General features: G+C 34.0%; 1 protein-coding gene across 2 annotated transcripts; it reads right to left on the bottom strand.

Moving 5' to 3' along the window:
- LOC109706704 (receptor-like protein kinase) lies at positions 2,082-7,597 on the bottom strand. 2 transcript variants are annotated; one of them, XM_020227667.1, is made up of 4 exons: positions 7,542-7,597; positions 4,288-7,306; positions 3,511-3,878; positions 2,082-2,896 (listed from the first exon to the last, which is right to left on the bottom strand). In XM_020227667.1, exons 2-3 carry the CDS (start codon positions 7,292-7,294, stop codon positions 3,517-3,519), a joined length of 3,369 nt encoding a protein of 1,122 aa, XP_020083256.1. In that variant the 5' UTR covers positions 7,295-7,306; positions 7,542-7,597; the 3' UTR covers positions 2,082-2,896; positions 3,511-3,516. The 2 variants fall into 2 exon arrangements, with proteins under 2 accessions (XP_020083256.1, XP_020083255.1); XM_020227666.1 differs by having other exon boundaries at positions 4,288-7,351; positions 7,542-7,588.

The following is a 13,264-nucleotide window of genomic DNA, read 5'->3' as shown; positions in this document are numbered from 1 at the left end:
TAGTCGAAGCCAAAAGTAGAGCTTTGAAATGGGAGTTGGGAGGAAAGGAAATAAATAGCAAGAGGAAAAGACTAAAAAATGGATCTTTTCTTTTTATTAATTTCAGGAAAAAGAGGTAATTAAATTTTGTGGTTAGCTTGCGCATGCACAATCCAATTAATTTTGGGTTAATTACATCATTGGATCCTGAATTTTAATACTTTATATAATTTTTTATTTAGATAGATAATTTTTTAAAATTTTATTACTATAAGTTTAATATTTGGCTAATATAACTTTGTATTACAATAATTATTTTTAATTATATTTGTATATCTCTTAACAGAAAAAAAAAAAGTTTAAAATAAATAATTGGACATTAAGAATCATACGATAAATTAAAAGGATGGAAATTAACTAAAAGGAAAGCGTGAAAACAAATAAAAAAATTGCTGATATAACAATCTCTTTGACTTTTGACTTAAATATTTCAATCTTTAAGACAAGTTTATTAATTCTCGACCCCAAAAATTGCTAATATTTTTTTACTTAAGATAAATCAGGTAGAAAAAAAAAAAAAAAACTAGGAATTTTTTTTATATGAATTAAATGGAAACGTGCACGGAAAGAAATAGAATGGGGCAAAGAATCATCGACTACGAGATATCAGTAGACCTTTCGCCATCAGTGATCGATTCGGATCTAAAATTTAATGAAAATCACTTTTACTGAAAAAACATCAAATTTATCTTTTATAGTGTAGCGTATATTTTCCGAATTTTAAAGCAGCACTAGTAAATAATGATGGTCAAATTCACCGTTCATCATGTTTTTTTATCACAAGCATGCATGCAGATAAATATTAGATAGGCAGTTAAAGAAGATATTAGTTTAGAGATACATCACTTAAAATTTATGACTCATTTTTAAGCAACTAATTATAACATTACACTGATTGTCCTTAGCGTAAGTGGCAAAAATTTTACTCGTTAGTATCTGAAGTCCTGAATTCGAATTTTAGTTGCTTCGCATCTCCAGCTAGTAGATTCTTTGTTGCATACATTAATAATAATAATATCATTCTCGATCTAAGAGTTTAAACTTTTAAAAAAAATAGAATTGCCTATATACCCTTCAAAACTTTTGAAATTTTTTATTTATCTCTTTTTTTTAATCTCAAATATATATGACTCTCATATATTTTTTCCCGTTATTCAAAAATACTTCTATTGTTAGTGCTCATTAAGTTATCTCGGATTAAATCTGAGTTAAATTTTTACCATAATAAAAAAATAGTAAAAATACCTATTTTGCTCGTAACTTAAGGACAAATAAGATAAGTTGGTTACGGTAGAAGAATATATTTAAAAGGACAAGATGTTAATTTTACAGAGATAACAGTTATTTCTAACACTTCAATAAAATAGAATTTAACTATAGAAATATATTTGAAAATTTTTGAAACTTTAAAAAAATATTTTTAATATTAGCCTTTTCTAAGAGGAGTAAATAAAAAATAGGATGGTTAACGCGACACCAAACCAGTAGGCCATGAATTCCAACAAACTTGCATTACATATATGTAATTTTTGGAAATAATTGATTAATTAATTAAGTCAAAGTCAATTGAGCCAGTAGAGAAGTCGCTTTTCTTTTGATTTGACCCAGTCATTATATGCTTAATTTCTTCTCCTCCTTCTTGTTAGTCAAATAGATCAAAAATTATATTAAATTCATCAACTTTATCAAATGTGATAATTTATAATATTTAATGAGTAACAGCTAGTAGAATTATTAGATTTAATACACTTTTTTATCTTCCCATATAAAAAATATTTAGCAAACTACAATAACTAATAAAATTTTAATTAAGAAGTATCAATGAAAATAATGCTGTTAAAAGATGCACTATATTAAAATACTTCCAACGATTTCTTATAACCCGAATATCAAATTAGATCTTTTACTTTTTAAATTTTAAAACTTCATTTCTACTCTGCGCTGTGTCACAAGATTTAGATTTTTCTTTTTTCAGCAGAAGCAACACAGATGTCACATAACTTGAACTACCTGCTACTGCAAATTGATATGATTGCGCAAAATTAACCAGCCACAATTTCTCACTCAGAATGATTAAATTTAGCTATGTAGTACAAAATTAAACTTACAATTGACCATAATCACAAGAGAAATTGTCAACAGAAAACTCAGAAGAGCAAACTAAGACAAAAGTAATTTCCCCGCAACTTCGGCTCGGCTCGAGAAACATCACTACCTGAACAGGACTGCTCAGATTCTTCTTGCTTCTTGAATGGGGCTGGGTTATACTGAATTCAATTCGGCCGATCGCTTTCAAGTACTTTTTTTTCTCTCTTTTTGTGTTTCCTTCTTTCAGGAGGACACCCAGAAAACCCTGTATCTGAGACTTGAAGTCATAACCTATTATGCGAGCATGAGAGTTTACTAATTGCAAGGCCTACGCCCTGCGGTTCGTCGCTTTCAAGTGACAACGAAGGTTGCAGCATTCGTAGACAAGATAAATTCTTCCAACAGGATGTCTAGCTTCAATTCATCTATTATGTCTATCAACAACTTTTGCCTATTCGGCCTGCTTTCTGAAACAGCTTTTCTTCTCCAATAACCAACACGCAGACGTTCGACAAACAAAGAGATCTCAATCTTTTGCTGATAGAGGAACATTTCTAACAACTCTACTTAAACAGTACGTATGCAGAAGCTTTGGTCGCGCCGGAGAAGCAGCTCCTGAAAACACAGGTGCATGCACGTTGAAGTGCAGAAAGAGTAGAAACACGTTATTTGCCGACCAAACCGTTTGTCTTCACTGGGACTTGATAGCAATTTGGTAGGACTTGAATAAATCAGATGAAGCCAGCAAGAGCCAAGAAATTCCATGAACCTGTGATTCCAACGAAGACTTAGGACAATAAAGGCCAAGATGTGTGCCGTGTTTAACGAAAGGCGAAAGGATAAACAATTCAACAAAAGATAAGGAATTCAGATGCTTCCAAGTCTTTTTTTACATATTACTAAGTCGATTGTTATTATCCACCAGTTAAGAAAACTACCAAACAAGCATAGACACATCAAAATGAGAATATGTAAAAACTATACAATAATGTTAAATATTTGATGGACCAGCTGCAGTACTTTATGTTCAGAAACCTATCATAGACGATTGTTTCATGGGTGGTTCAACAAAGTTGGGTTTCGTCATTCCAGCTGATAGATTGCAGATGAATTTGCGGATTAATCAGTAATCATAAACTTGTAAAACAAGTATAACAATTAGAGGTGCCACAGCTTATCAATAGCATTCACACATTAAAGACATTTCATCTTCCTTAACTGGTATCGTCATAGAAAAGGACATCCAAAGTCGTTAAAAAGAAAAGGACATGTTAATGGCTCATGTATAAAAGAAAAGGACATCCAAAATAGTTGAGACAAGCTACTTATATACGGCTACGGGCAATTGTAAACAAAAGAACACAAGAAAGAGTGTTACAACACCTCAGATTACGATTTCCTTTGTTTCTGCAGATCACCAGAATTTGACTTGATGTCTATTAGCTCTTTTACAACATTTCTCATGGGGGGCCTTTCACCCGCCTCCTTAGCTGTGCACCTTACAGCCAGCAAAAGTACTTTGCGCACTTCTTCCATTTCGACAGAGCTCATTAATTCAGACATAAGATTTGGATCACAAACTGCTTCAATTTCATAATCATTATTCACTGCAGAAGAAACCCAGTTTACTATATCTGTGTTTTCGGGAAAAGAAGGATCCAAAGCCATTTTTCTGGTTATCAATTCAAGTAAGACAACGCCATAACTGTATACGTCTGATTCCTTGCTCCTCCTCGGAGTAAATGCAGTTTCTGAAAATCACAACGCATATATTAAAAGGGAAGATGCAGCAAAATATTCTTACGAGTTCTGAGACTGATCTGAAGTTAACCGAAATTTGACGATGCAATAGTTGGTGCCAAAGAAATAGTATTAGTTAAAGTAGCAAAATCAAACAATAATATGACCCTTCACTATCCAGATATTGCAAAACTTAGTCTCTGTACTCTTCACTTAAACACTCAAGTTCCCGAGCTTCTCATGTACAGCAATTTCTATCGCTAATGGCAAAAAGATGTAGTTTTCCCTGCAAAACGGCTAAAATGTTTAAGGGAAAAGTTCAGAGACTAAGGTGCAATTTCTTGATACTATAGCAACTATCCAAAGATTTATAGTAATATGTCTATTCATTAGAATTCAGCATTATTTAAATTTTTGTACCTGGAGACATATATCCAATAGTACCCATGATTGCAGAGCACTGGGAAGCAGAAAACTGATCAATAAGCTTTGCAATGCCAAAATCCGATATATGCGGCTCCATGTCATTGTCCAGCAATATGTTCCTCGGTTTGATATCACAATGAATTATAGCTGGCCTACAATCATCATGAAGATAAGCTAAACCCTGGGCGATCCCAAGAGCTATTTTATACCGCAGTTTCCACTCCAAAACTGGCGCGGGCTCAATCTCATGAAGTACATCATGAAGGCTTCCGTTCTCCATATACTCATAAAGAATCAATCCGTAATCGCTTCTCAACCAAAAGTTGGTTAACTTCACCAAGTTCCTGTGCCTGATTCTGCCAAGTGTTCGGATTTCTCTTTCCATGCTCAGATTTGCTCCTTTTTGTGAAGCAAAATCGAGTTTTTTGATAGCATACACTTTTGCAGGGGACAGCGAAGCCTTGTAGACGGTTCCATGAGCTCCTCTTCCGACTGCGTACTTGTCGTTCAAATTCTCGGTGGCCTCCATGACTTTGTTAAATAGGAAAGAAGACCCTTCATGCAGGGACGGTCCTTCATCTGTTTTCGTTCTTTTACACTTGCAAGCGCTACAACTAAGCATGAGCAATACTAGCGCACAAAAGAGGACTGACCCAAGAACGATTAACACAATCTTAATCTTATCACTTCCTTTCGTACTGCTCGATGAACTGCATCGTTCCAGAACACTACTCGCGATGCAAGATGAACAAGAGATACAAAGGCCTGGATTGCCAACAAATGAGCTAGGCGAGGAGTTCAAAAACTTGAGAAAATTTTCAGGCACTGGTCCAGTGAAATGGTTATATGAGATATTCAAGGCAAGCAATGAATTCAGATCAGCTAGAGAAGCAACAGTTCCGGTGAGATTATTGAGAGATAAATCCAAGTTTTGTAGCTTTAACATATTACTAAATTGTGGTGGAATTTGACCGATCAGTTCGTTGCCACTTAGATTCAGAATTTCCAGGTTGACTATTGCGCCCAATGTTGAAGGAATACTGCCTCCGAGATTATTTCCACCCAATTGCAATTCAATCAATCTATCAATTTGCAATAAAGAATCTGGTATTCCTCCGGTGAATCGATTCTCTTGTAATAGTAAATGAGAGAGAAGCGTTAAGTTGGTTAGACTCACTGGAATCGAGCCGTTAAAAGAATTGAAACCCAAATCCAGTACATATAATTGGGCACATTTCGAAATTTCAAGAGGAAGTGGACCGTACAAATTGTTATGAGAGAGGTTCAGAACTTGGAGATTTACTAGGTCTCCTATTTGCCATGGCACTTCTGCGGAAAGCCTATTATTCGACCAATTTATCATGCTGAGATTTACGCAATTCCCCAAGCTCGAAGGAACCTCACCACTCAATGTATTATAACTTAGATCCATAAACTGTATATTGGAATCTGCCGCAAATTCCGGAATCGAACCAGTGAGCCGATTATTTTGAAGAATTACCCTTTCCAAACTCGAACAGTTCCCAAGATTGGGAGGAATGCTACCATTTAGCAAATTAAACCCCATATCTAAAATAGTTAGTTGGTTCCCAAAACAAATATTTGGCGGGATTCCGCCAACGAAACTATTGTTCGTGAAGTCGATCAGAACTAAACTACTATTGATTCCCAAACCTTGAGGTATAATTCCAGTAAAGCGATTATTGAAGAGAGAAATGTTTTTAAGATTTCTAAGTTTGGTCATCTCCGAAGGGAGCTCTCCAGAGAGGTCATTGCCGTCAATAAGGACCATTTCAAGAGTTGGTATCCTCCAGATCTCAACAGGAATTTCTCCCGTTAAAAAGTTTGTAAAGAGCATTAGCCGCTCCAAATTCCTTAATTTCCCCAGTTCTTTCGGGATAGGCCCCTCGAGTTGGTTCTCATACAACTCCAATTGTGTCATTGATCTGCAATTTCCAATCTCAGCGGGAATCGGCCCTGACAAAGAGTTCATAGATAGGTAAAGAATTGAGAGCTCGGTCAATTTGCCAAGCGAGGGTGGTATTTGGCCCAAAAGGCTATTATTAACAGCAGCAAATCGCGTCATATTACCACAATTTCCCAACCCTACCGGAATCTCACCTTCGAAACGGTTAAACGACAAGGTCAATTCTTCCAAACTGCAATCGTCCGAACCGAAAGGGATCTTTCCCACCAGGAAATTCCTACTAACATCAACAAATCTAAGCCCTTTTACGCCGCTCAAAGAACTCGGAAGAGGACCCGCGAGCTGGTTATCCAATAGATAGAGCTCCTCCAGTTTAGTACAATTCCCAATTGAATCCGGCAAAACACCGGACAAGAGATTGTCACTAAGCCAGAGGTATCTGACACTGCTCATGTTTCCGACGCTCGAAGGGATCGAGCCGGTGAATTTGTTCTCGTTGAGGTAGACCGTCTCAAGGCTAGCGCTTCGGAACAGCGACTCGGGTATATTTCCGCCAAGCGAGTTGCTGTAAAGCGACAGATAGGACAGCCTATGCAGGTTACGAAGGGTGGCCGGAATTTCGCCTGAAAGCGAGTTGCTCGACAGGTCGACATGCTCTAGAAGAGTGCAATTGCCGAGTTCCGCCGGAATTTCGCCGGAAAGCGAGTTGCTCGACAGGTCGATATGCTCAAGAAGAGTGCAATTGCCGAGCTCCGGCGGGATCGAGCCGGAAACATTGTTTAAACTGACATCAACAAATTGTAGATGCTTCAGCTGACCAATCTCAGGTCCCAAAGAACCAGAAACCCCAACAGATGACAGATTCAGAGACACCACTCTTTGGCTCTTGCTGCAGTGAACACCAACCCAGTTGCAGGGATTTGGGTCAGAGTAGTTCCATGTGGAGTTTATTGTTGATGGTAGCATTAAACTCCTGGATAAGGCTAAAAGGGCTTGTCCATCTGAGTTTAAGCTCAAAGATTGTGGGATCCAAACCAAGAACAGCAACATGCAATGCCCAAAAATGAAACCCATGTCTCAGAAACCCTAGGAAGTTGACAAGTAAGTAGGGAAAAGGCCAAGATCAAATACCTGGAGCAAAACCCATTTTTAACCCATTTTTCACTCCTAACTTAAATGGAAAAATGCCAGTAATGAGCAGAGAAAATAAAACCCAACTTGCAGGAGCAAATACAAATTGCAAGATCATACATTGAGTGAAGTTGAATCCATGCTGAAATTGCAAGTAAAATAGTAGAAAAGAGTGAGCAAGAGCAAGTACCCAGAATTTCTCTTCACAAAGCCCAAGAAACACAAGGGAGAAGACCACCACAAGAGAATAATAGAGTACAAATGAAATAAACCCATATATAAATGTGTGTGAGAGAGAGAGAGAGAGAGAGAGAGAGTTAAAAAAAAATAGTAATAAAAAATTTAAACTTTAAATCGAAAGTATTATTCTTAAAGTAGTGTTTCTATTAAAATTTTATATAATTTGAATTCTTTTACATTTTTGAACTTACAAACGTATCACATCGACCGTTAAAGTAATTATTTTTTGAGATTTTTTGATCACTCGATAAACAAAAATCGAAAAATTATAAAATTTTATTTCTAAACAGTCCTAATAACGTAAATGATTCATAACAAAACTGATCGTCGAATCGAATATTTCATCATCTAAAACAACTTGTAAGCACGGAAATCTCTGTACTTTCAAAAACACGAGAGGAAACGTACTCTATCATATAAATAAATATTTATGTATATTGTTTTTAAGGGGTAAAGTGCATTGTTAGTTAAAGGGAGAGAGACTTATTTTAAGGAAATATGATGTGGAATGATAGATAATTTTAGAATTGTCTAATAGCATGCTATTAATATGTTACTCCTCTTGAAGTTGCAGGCCTGCAAGGACTCTTTGTTTTTAATGTAATTTTATTTATGGTGGTGGTGGGGGTGGTGGAAAGAAGAAGCTTTCAAACCATTTCTAACCTTTGTCCCCACATCACAAATTAGTAAGGTCAACACCAAACTTTAATAAATATATATATTTATTTATATCTTTCTGTGTAATTAATAAGAGTAATCTTTCTATCGGATGCGTCAGAATACTGTAATTGCTTGGAATAAAATTTCAAAAATTTCTACTCATGTGTAAGGGTGGCAATCCAGCTCGCTGTTCGCGAGCCAGCTTGTGTTCGGCTCGATAACAGTTCGAATACATATATTTTATATTTATATAATTTATTTAATTTATATTTTTATATATAAATAAATAATTATATATAATATATATTTTTATTATTTAATTTTTAGCAAAATAAAAATATAAATGCGAGCTTAATTATAAAAAAACTCATTTATATGTAAAGTTTCAACTATTAGATCAAAGTTTAATGGATAAGATTTTATAAAATTATTTTTTATATATATTTAATCTAATTTTTTTTTATTTATTGTTCGTTGGCCAGCTCGTGAGCCAGCTCATGTTCGGCTCGTTTACACCCCTACTCATGTGTATTTTTAACAAAAAAAGAAAAGAAAATTGTTGACATTAATTCACTTGATAACACCTTTTTTAAGGTTATTATCTAAGATATTATTTATGGAGATAATTTGTAGTCATGGTCATGTCCACGTTTATTAATTCATTTTAATGCTTTTTTATTTTTCTGGCTCTCTTTTTTTTTTCATTTTAATTTTTTTTACCAAAGCGTCGAAACTAAAAATAGGTAATATACCCTTTTTTTTTATAATTGTAAGTAGGCTTAGAAGGTGTTTGGCCTACTCTATAAAGTGATTTTAGGCTCAAAAAATAATTTTTTCTTCACCAAAGTTTTCTTGTGTATTAATTTTTGGAATTAGTTTTAATAATTTTTTCTTCACCAAAGTTTTCTTTTGTAAAATCTGATTCTGATTTTTGGAATCAGTTTTATAATTTTAGAAACCCAAAAACAGAAGTAACTAAAACATGCTTCCTAAAATATGATTCTAATCTTCGATTCAAATTTTGAATTTAAATTTTTACTTTGGATTCAATTTTTAAATTTAAATTATATTTTAAATTTTAAATTTTATAAAATTATATTAAAATATTTACTAAACAGTTTTACAAAATTATTTTAGAAAGATCACTTTCATTCCAGGTTCAAGCAAATGCTCTATGATTTTTAACTAAAAGTAATTCTCCGAGCTAAAATTATTTCGGCAAAAAATATTTATTCAAAAGCTAGACCAAACAGACCCTAAGATGTTCTCTACGAGATTCAAAATAAATATATACAATCACAAATTTCGGACTAATTAAGCTGTATTTTTTATTACACCATTAATTTTTTATACCTATTTGATGTTTTGATAGTAAATTATCAATCTCAAGAATTCCTACATTGTCTAAGATTGCAGAAAAAATAATTTGATTACTTTTGTAAAAAAAAAAAAAAAAAAAATATCACGTTGCATATATCAGAAATTATACGAGCTAACCAGATAAACTGATCAAACATATATTTTTGTCGTGATTTTGTTTTAGTCAAATAACATTAGATAGTTCTCAATACGAATGGTCCGAAGTTGCAAAATACAACGAAATAATTTTTTTTTTCTAATGGCCTTTACATCTTTAGATATTAAATATTGAATGTAGTGCATGAATTGGATAGATATATACAATAAAATAGGGATAACTTCAGAAAACCCCCAAGTGGTTTCGCATTTTCTTATTTTAGTACCATGTGGTTTAAAGTGTATCAATTTGCCCCCTGTGGTTTTGATTTTCTCTTTTTTTTACCAATTTTATTTTTTGTTTTTTTAAATCAGTGACAAAATTAAAATTAAAGGGTACTAAAGTAAATATTCGGTAAATCTAGATGGATATCTGATGTTTTTTTTTATATAATTTAATAAAATATTAAGAGAAAAGCTATAGAAAAAATAAAAATAAAACCACAGGAGGCAAATTGATACACTTTAAATCACAGGGTACTAAAGTGAGAAAGTTGGAAACCACAGGGGGTTTTTTGAAGTTTCCCCAATAAAATATCTTCTCTTTCTAATGACCAAAGGGCCGAAATGGTCCGTATTCCATGACCCTCGTGCTTTCATACTTCGCCTATCGCCATCATGATAGTAGAGCTTTCACACTTGTGTTCACATTCCTTGTTAAAAAAAAAAACTCCTTTGAGGAATAGACGGCTTGCTGCCATTTTATTTATTTAGATAGTGAACTTAACTACAGGATGAAACAATCGGGTCTTGAAAAATAAAATAAGAGTAGAGAAAAGGAAAAAAAAGGGGAAGAATATAAAATCCCCGGGAGAAGAGTGAAAAAGACGACAAAAAAAGACACCTCGCCGGAGGTACTTAGGGGTAGGTACCAACTGCACCTAATTTGCCAGATCTCGTGCATTCCGGACAGCTTGTAGTAACATCTGCTGTTGCGACTGTTTTAACTTTTAGAAGATACGCCTATTTTGTTTTGAGCCAGATAACTCACCAGGTGCAAGGAATAGTCGCAAGCTCCTTCTTCCATAATGTATCTCCTCTAAGTCGACTAGTTTCCCAAAAGCATGTAGTTTGACGTGCAGCAGTTGGTTCCCCTCCTATTGATCATCAAACACCCCAGAAGGTTCCTGGTCACTTCACAAGTTGTTAAAATTTTGAAAGGAATTGTTAAATATAAAAATGTTTAAAACATTGTTCTCTAACAGCTTAAGCTTTTAGAGTACAACGGTTGTTTCAAATGGTATCAGAGCAGGAGGTCCTGAGTTCGAGTCATGCCAGGCTCCTAGCATATTAATTTCCTCCTATTTAATTCAAGCTCACGTCATGGGCCGATTAAAAAGTCTCGAGTCCAGACATGAGGGGGAGGCTTAAGCTTTTAGAGTACAACGGATGTTTCACAGGAATAAGTATCTTTATACCCCTCAAAACTTTAAAAATATTTAATTTATTCTTTTTTTTTGTTTTTAATATACCTCTCATATGTTTCTCTGTTATTTGAAAATACTCTGTAGTTACCACCCGTTAAATTATCTCGGATTAAACGTGAAGTTAAATATTGATCAGAGTTTTGAAAAATCAAAATATTTCTTTTGCCCTTAAATTAAAGACAAATAAGAAAAATTAGTAATGATAGCAGAGTATATTTGAACAAATCAAAAATCAAAATACTTCTTTTACCCCTAATTCAAAGACAAATAAGAAAAGTTGATGATGGCAGAAAGATATACTTGAAAGGGCAAAATGGTAATTACATAGAAATAACGGATATTGCTAGCCGTTCACTAATAGAATTTAACTCTAAGGATATATTTGAAATAACTTGAAACGTAAAAAGTGTATTTTTAATATTAGTCTTCTAGGTCCATCTAACGCTATTAGATAAAATGGAATTGGAGTAAAAGCATATAGGAATATGCTTCAGCGTTCTCCGGTAGAACTACAGAAAATATATCGTAACCGACTCATCGTGATATACGGAACACAATATTACGTACGAAAACAAACATGATATTTTTACATCGTACTTTCTCACCGCACGTAACACAATCTTCCCGCAATCTCAAACGAAGCCTAATAAGGATAAATTAGAATGTCGAAAACTTTTCAGGAGTATACAGGCAACTGCAATCTGCTCTGTCCGCTGCAGAAGCTCAGGCTTCTTACCGCAATTTTTGCGGGCCGTAATCAAGAAAGCCCATTGTTTTTCAGCTCCCAAATGGAATACTTTGGACCCACCACAAAACCGGCCCTTTGAATACTTTGGGCCACGAAAACTAAGCCCAATATGAATTAGGTTACTGGCCGCGGAAACTTTTTTTTTTTGTGTGAAGTTGTTTTTAGTCTATGCGCATATACTTCACACGCGTAATTAGAGTCGATCGAACCCCTAATCATCACCATCACTGTTTAGAGAAGTTGGTTAATTTTTTATCGGGCATATGACCTGAACTTGAATTTCGCTCCTTATAGAAGCAAAGGGGTGCATAATAGAGACAGAAAGTATGTGTAGAGTTCTACTTGCTTCACCTTTCGATATCATTTATCAGTGTGTTAACATTTAGTACTTCGATTGATTCTGTAAGGGCGATATTATGGAGTCTCAAAAAGTATTTTCCATATTTGGGCCCCTTCCTAGTTAAGGCCAATTATATCCCAAAGTTATACAGATTCAAAGGTTCCCCACCAAGAATTTCTCACTAAGTTATAAACCATTGAATGCTTATGCTATTTACAAACTCTCTTTTACCATATAATAATAATTAAGAAAAGGTTCCAATATATACCACATGGTTATACTCATACATCTATACATGATCTACTAAAAAATTCCATTGTATATATATGTGCCCATATATATAGTAAAGTATAAATTACAGGTTCAATGAACATGTGATGAATCTGTTCGGATGTTGAAACAATATTTAGTTTTCAAGTAATCAAGTTTATACATATGTGTTAAAAATTCACATGTTATTAATTAGATGTCCCACATGGATTAAAAGTTAAATAGTGTAGAGAGTTAATATATACTAATAAATCCAAATCATCATGCTTAAACTTTTTAGATTGGTTAGAGTTCTAATATATATATATATATATATATATATATATGACATATTTTTGAACTTAATTATACGGATTTGAAATAAACCGAAACTTATCTAACAATTAATATCGGAGTTGATGGCTTAAAAACTATGCGTTAGCTATGAACATTTTTTTATATTTCCATCATTCGATTCCCATACGGATCTTGAGTGACCATAACAAAGAAATATGTTTAACAACAAATCCATGCATCCAAATTAATATGCCCATCATTTACGTATAGAGTGTTAGAACTAAAACCGAAAAGATCACCACAATAAAAACGGTGTATAACGACATTTTTAAATATCGATATGGATCAAAAAAAGTGTTGCTGGTTAAATTACCGACACTTTTAAAAAGTGTTGCCATATGTGGGGTCGCTAGGTGTATAGTGACAATTAAAGAGTG

Source organism: Ananas comosus, linkage group 2 (assembly GCF_001540865.1).
Source record: "Ananas comosus cultivar F153 linkage group 2, ASM154086v1, whole genome shotgun sequence".
Lineage (NCBI taxonomy): Eukaryota > Viridiplantae > Streptophyta > Magnoliopsida > Poales > Bromeliaceae > Ananas > Ananas comosus.
This window is presented reverse-complemented; position numbering and strand designations above follow the sequence as displayed.

What these genes read in the sequence shown, in the direction of transcription:
- LOC109706704 (XM_020227667.1), bottom strand. Translation starts at nt 7,294, where the DNA reads ATGGGTTTCATTTTTGGGCATTGCATGTTGCTGTTCTTGGTTTGGATC. An exon ending in TATTGGATATATGTCTCCAG is followed by an intron (nt 3,879 to 4,287) that starts GTACAAAAATTT and finishes TGTGATTTTCAG; the next exon opens with AAACTGCATTTACTCCGAGG.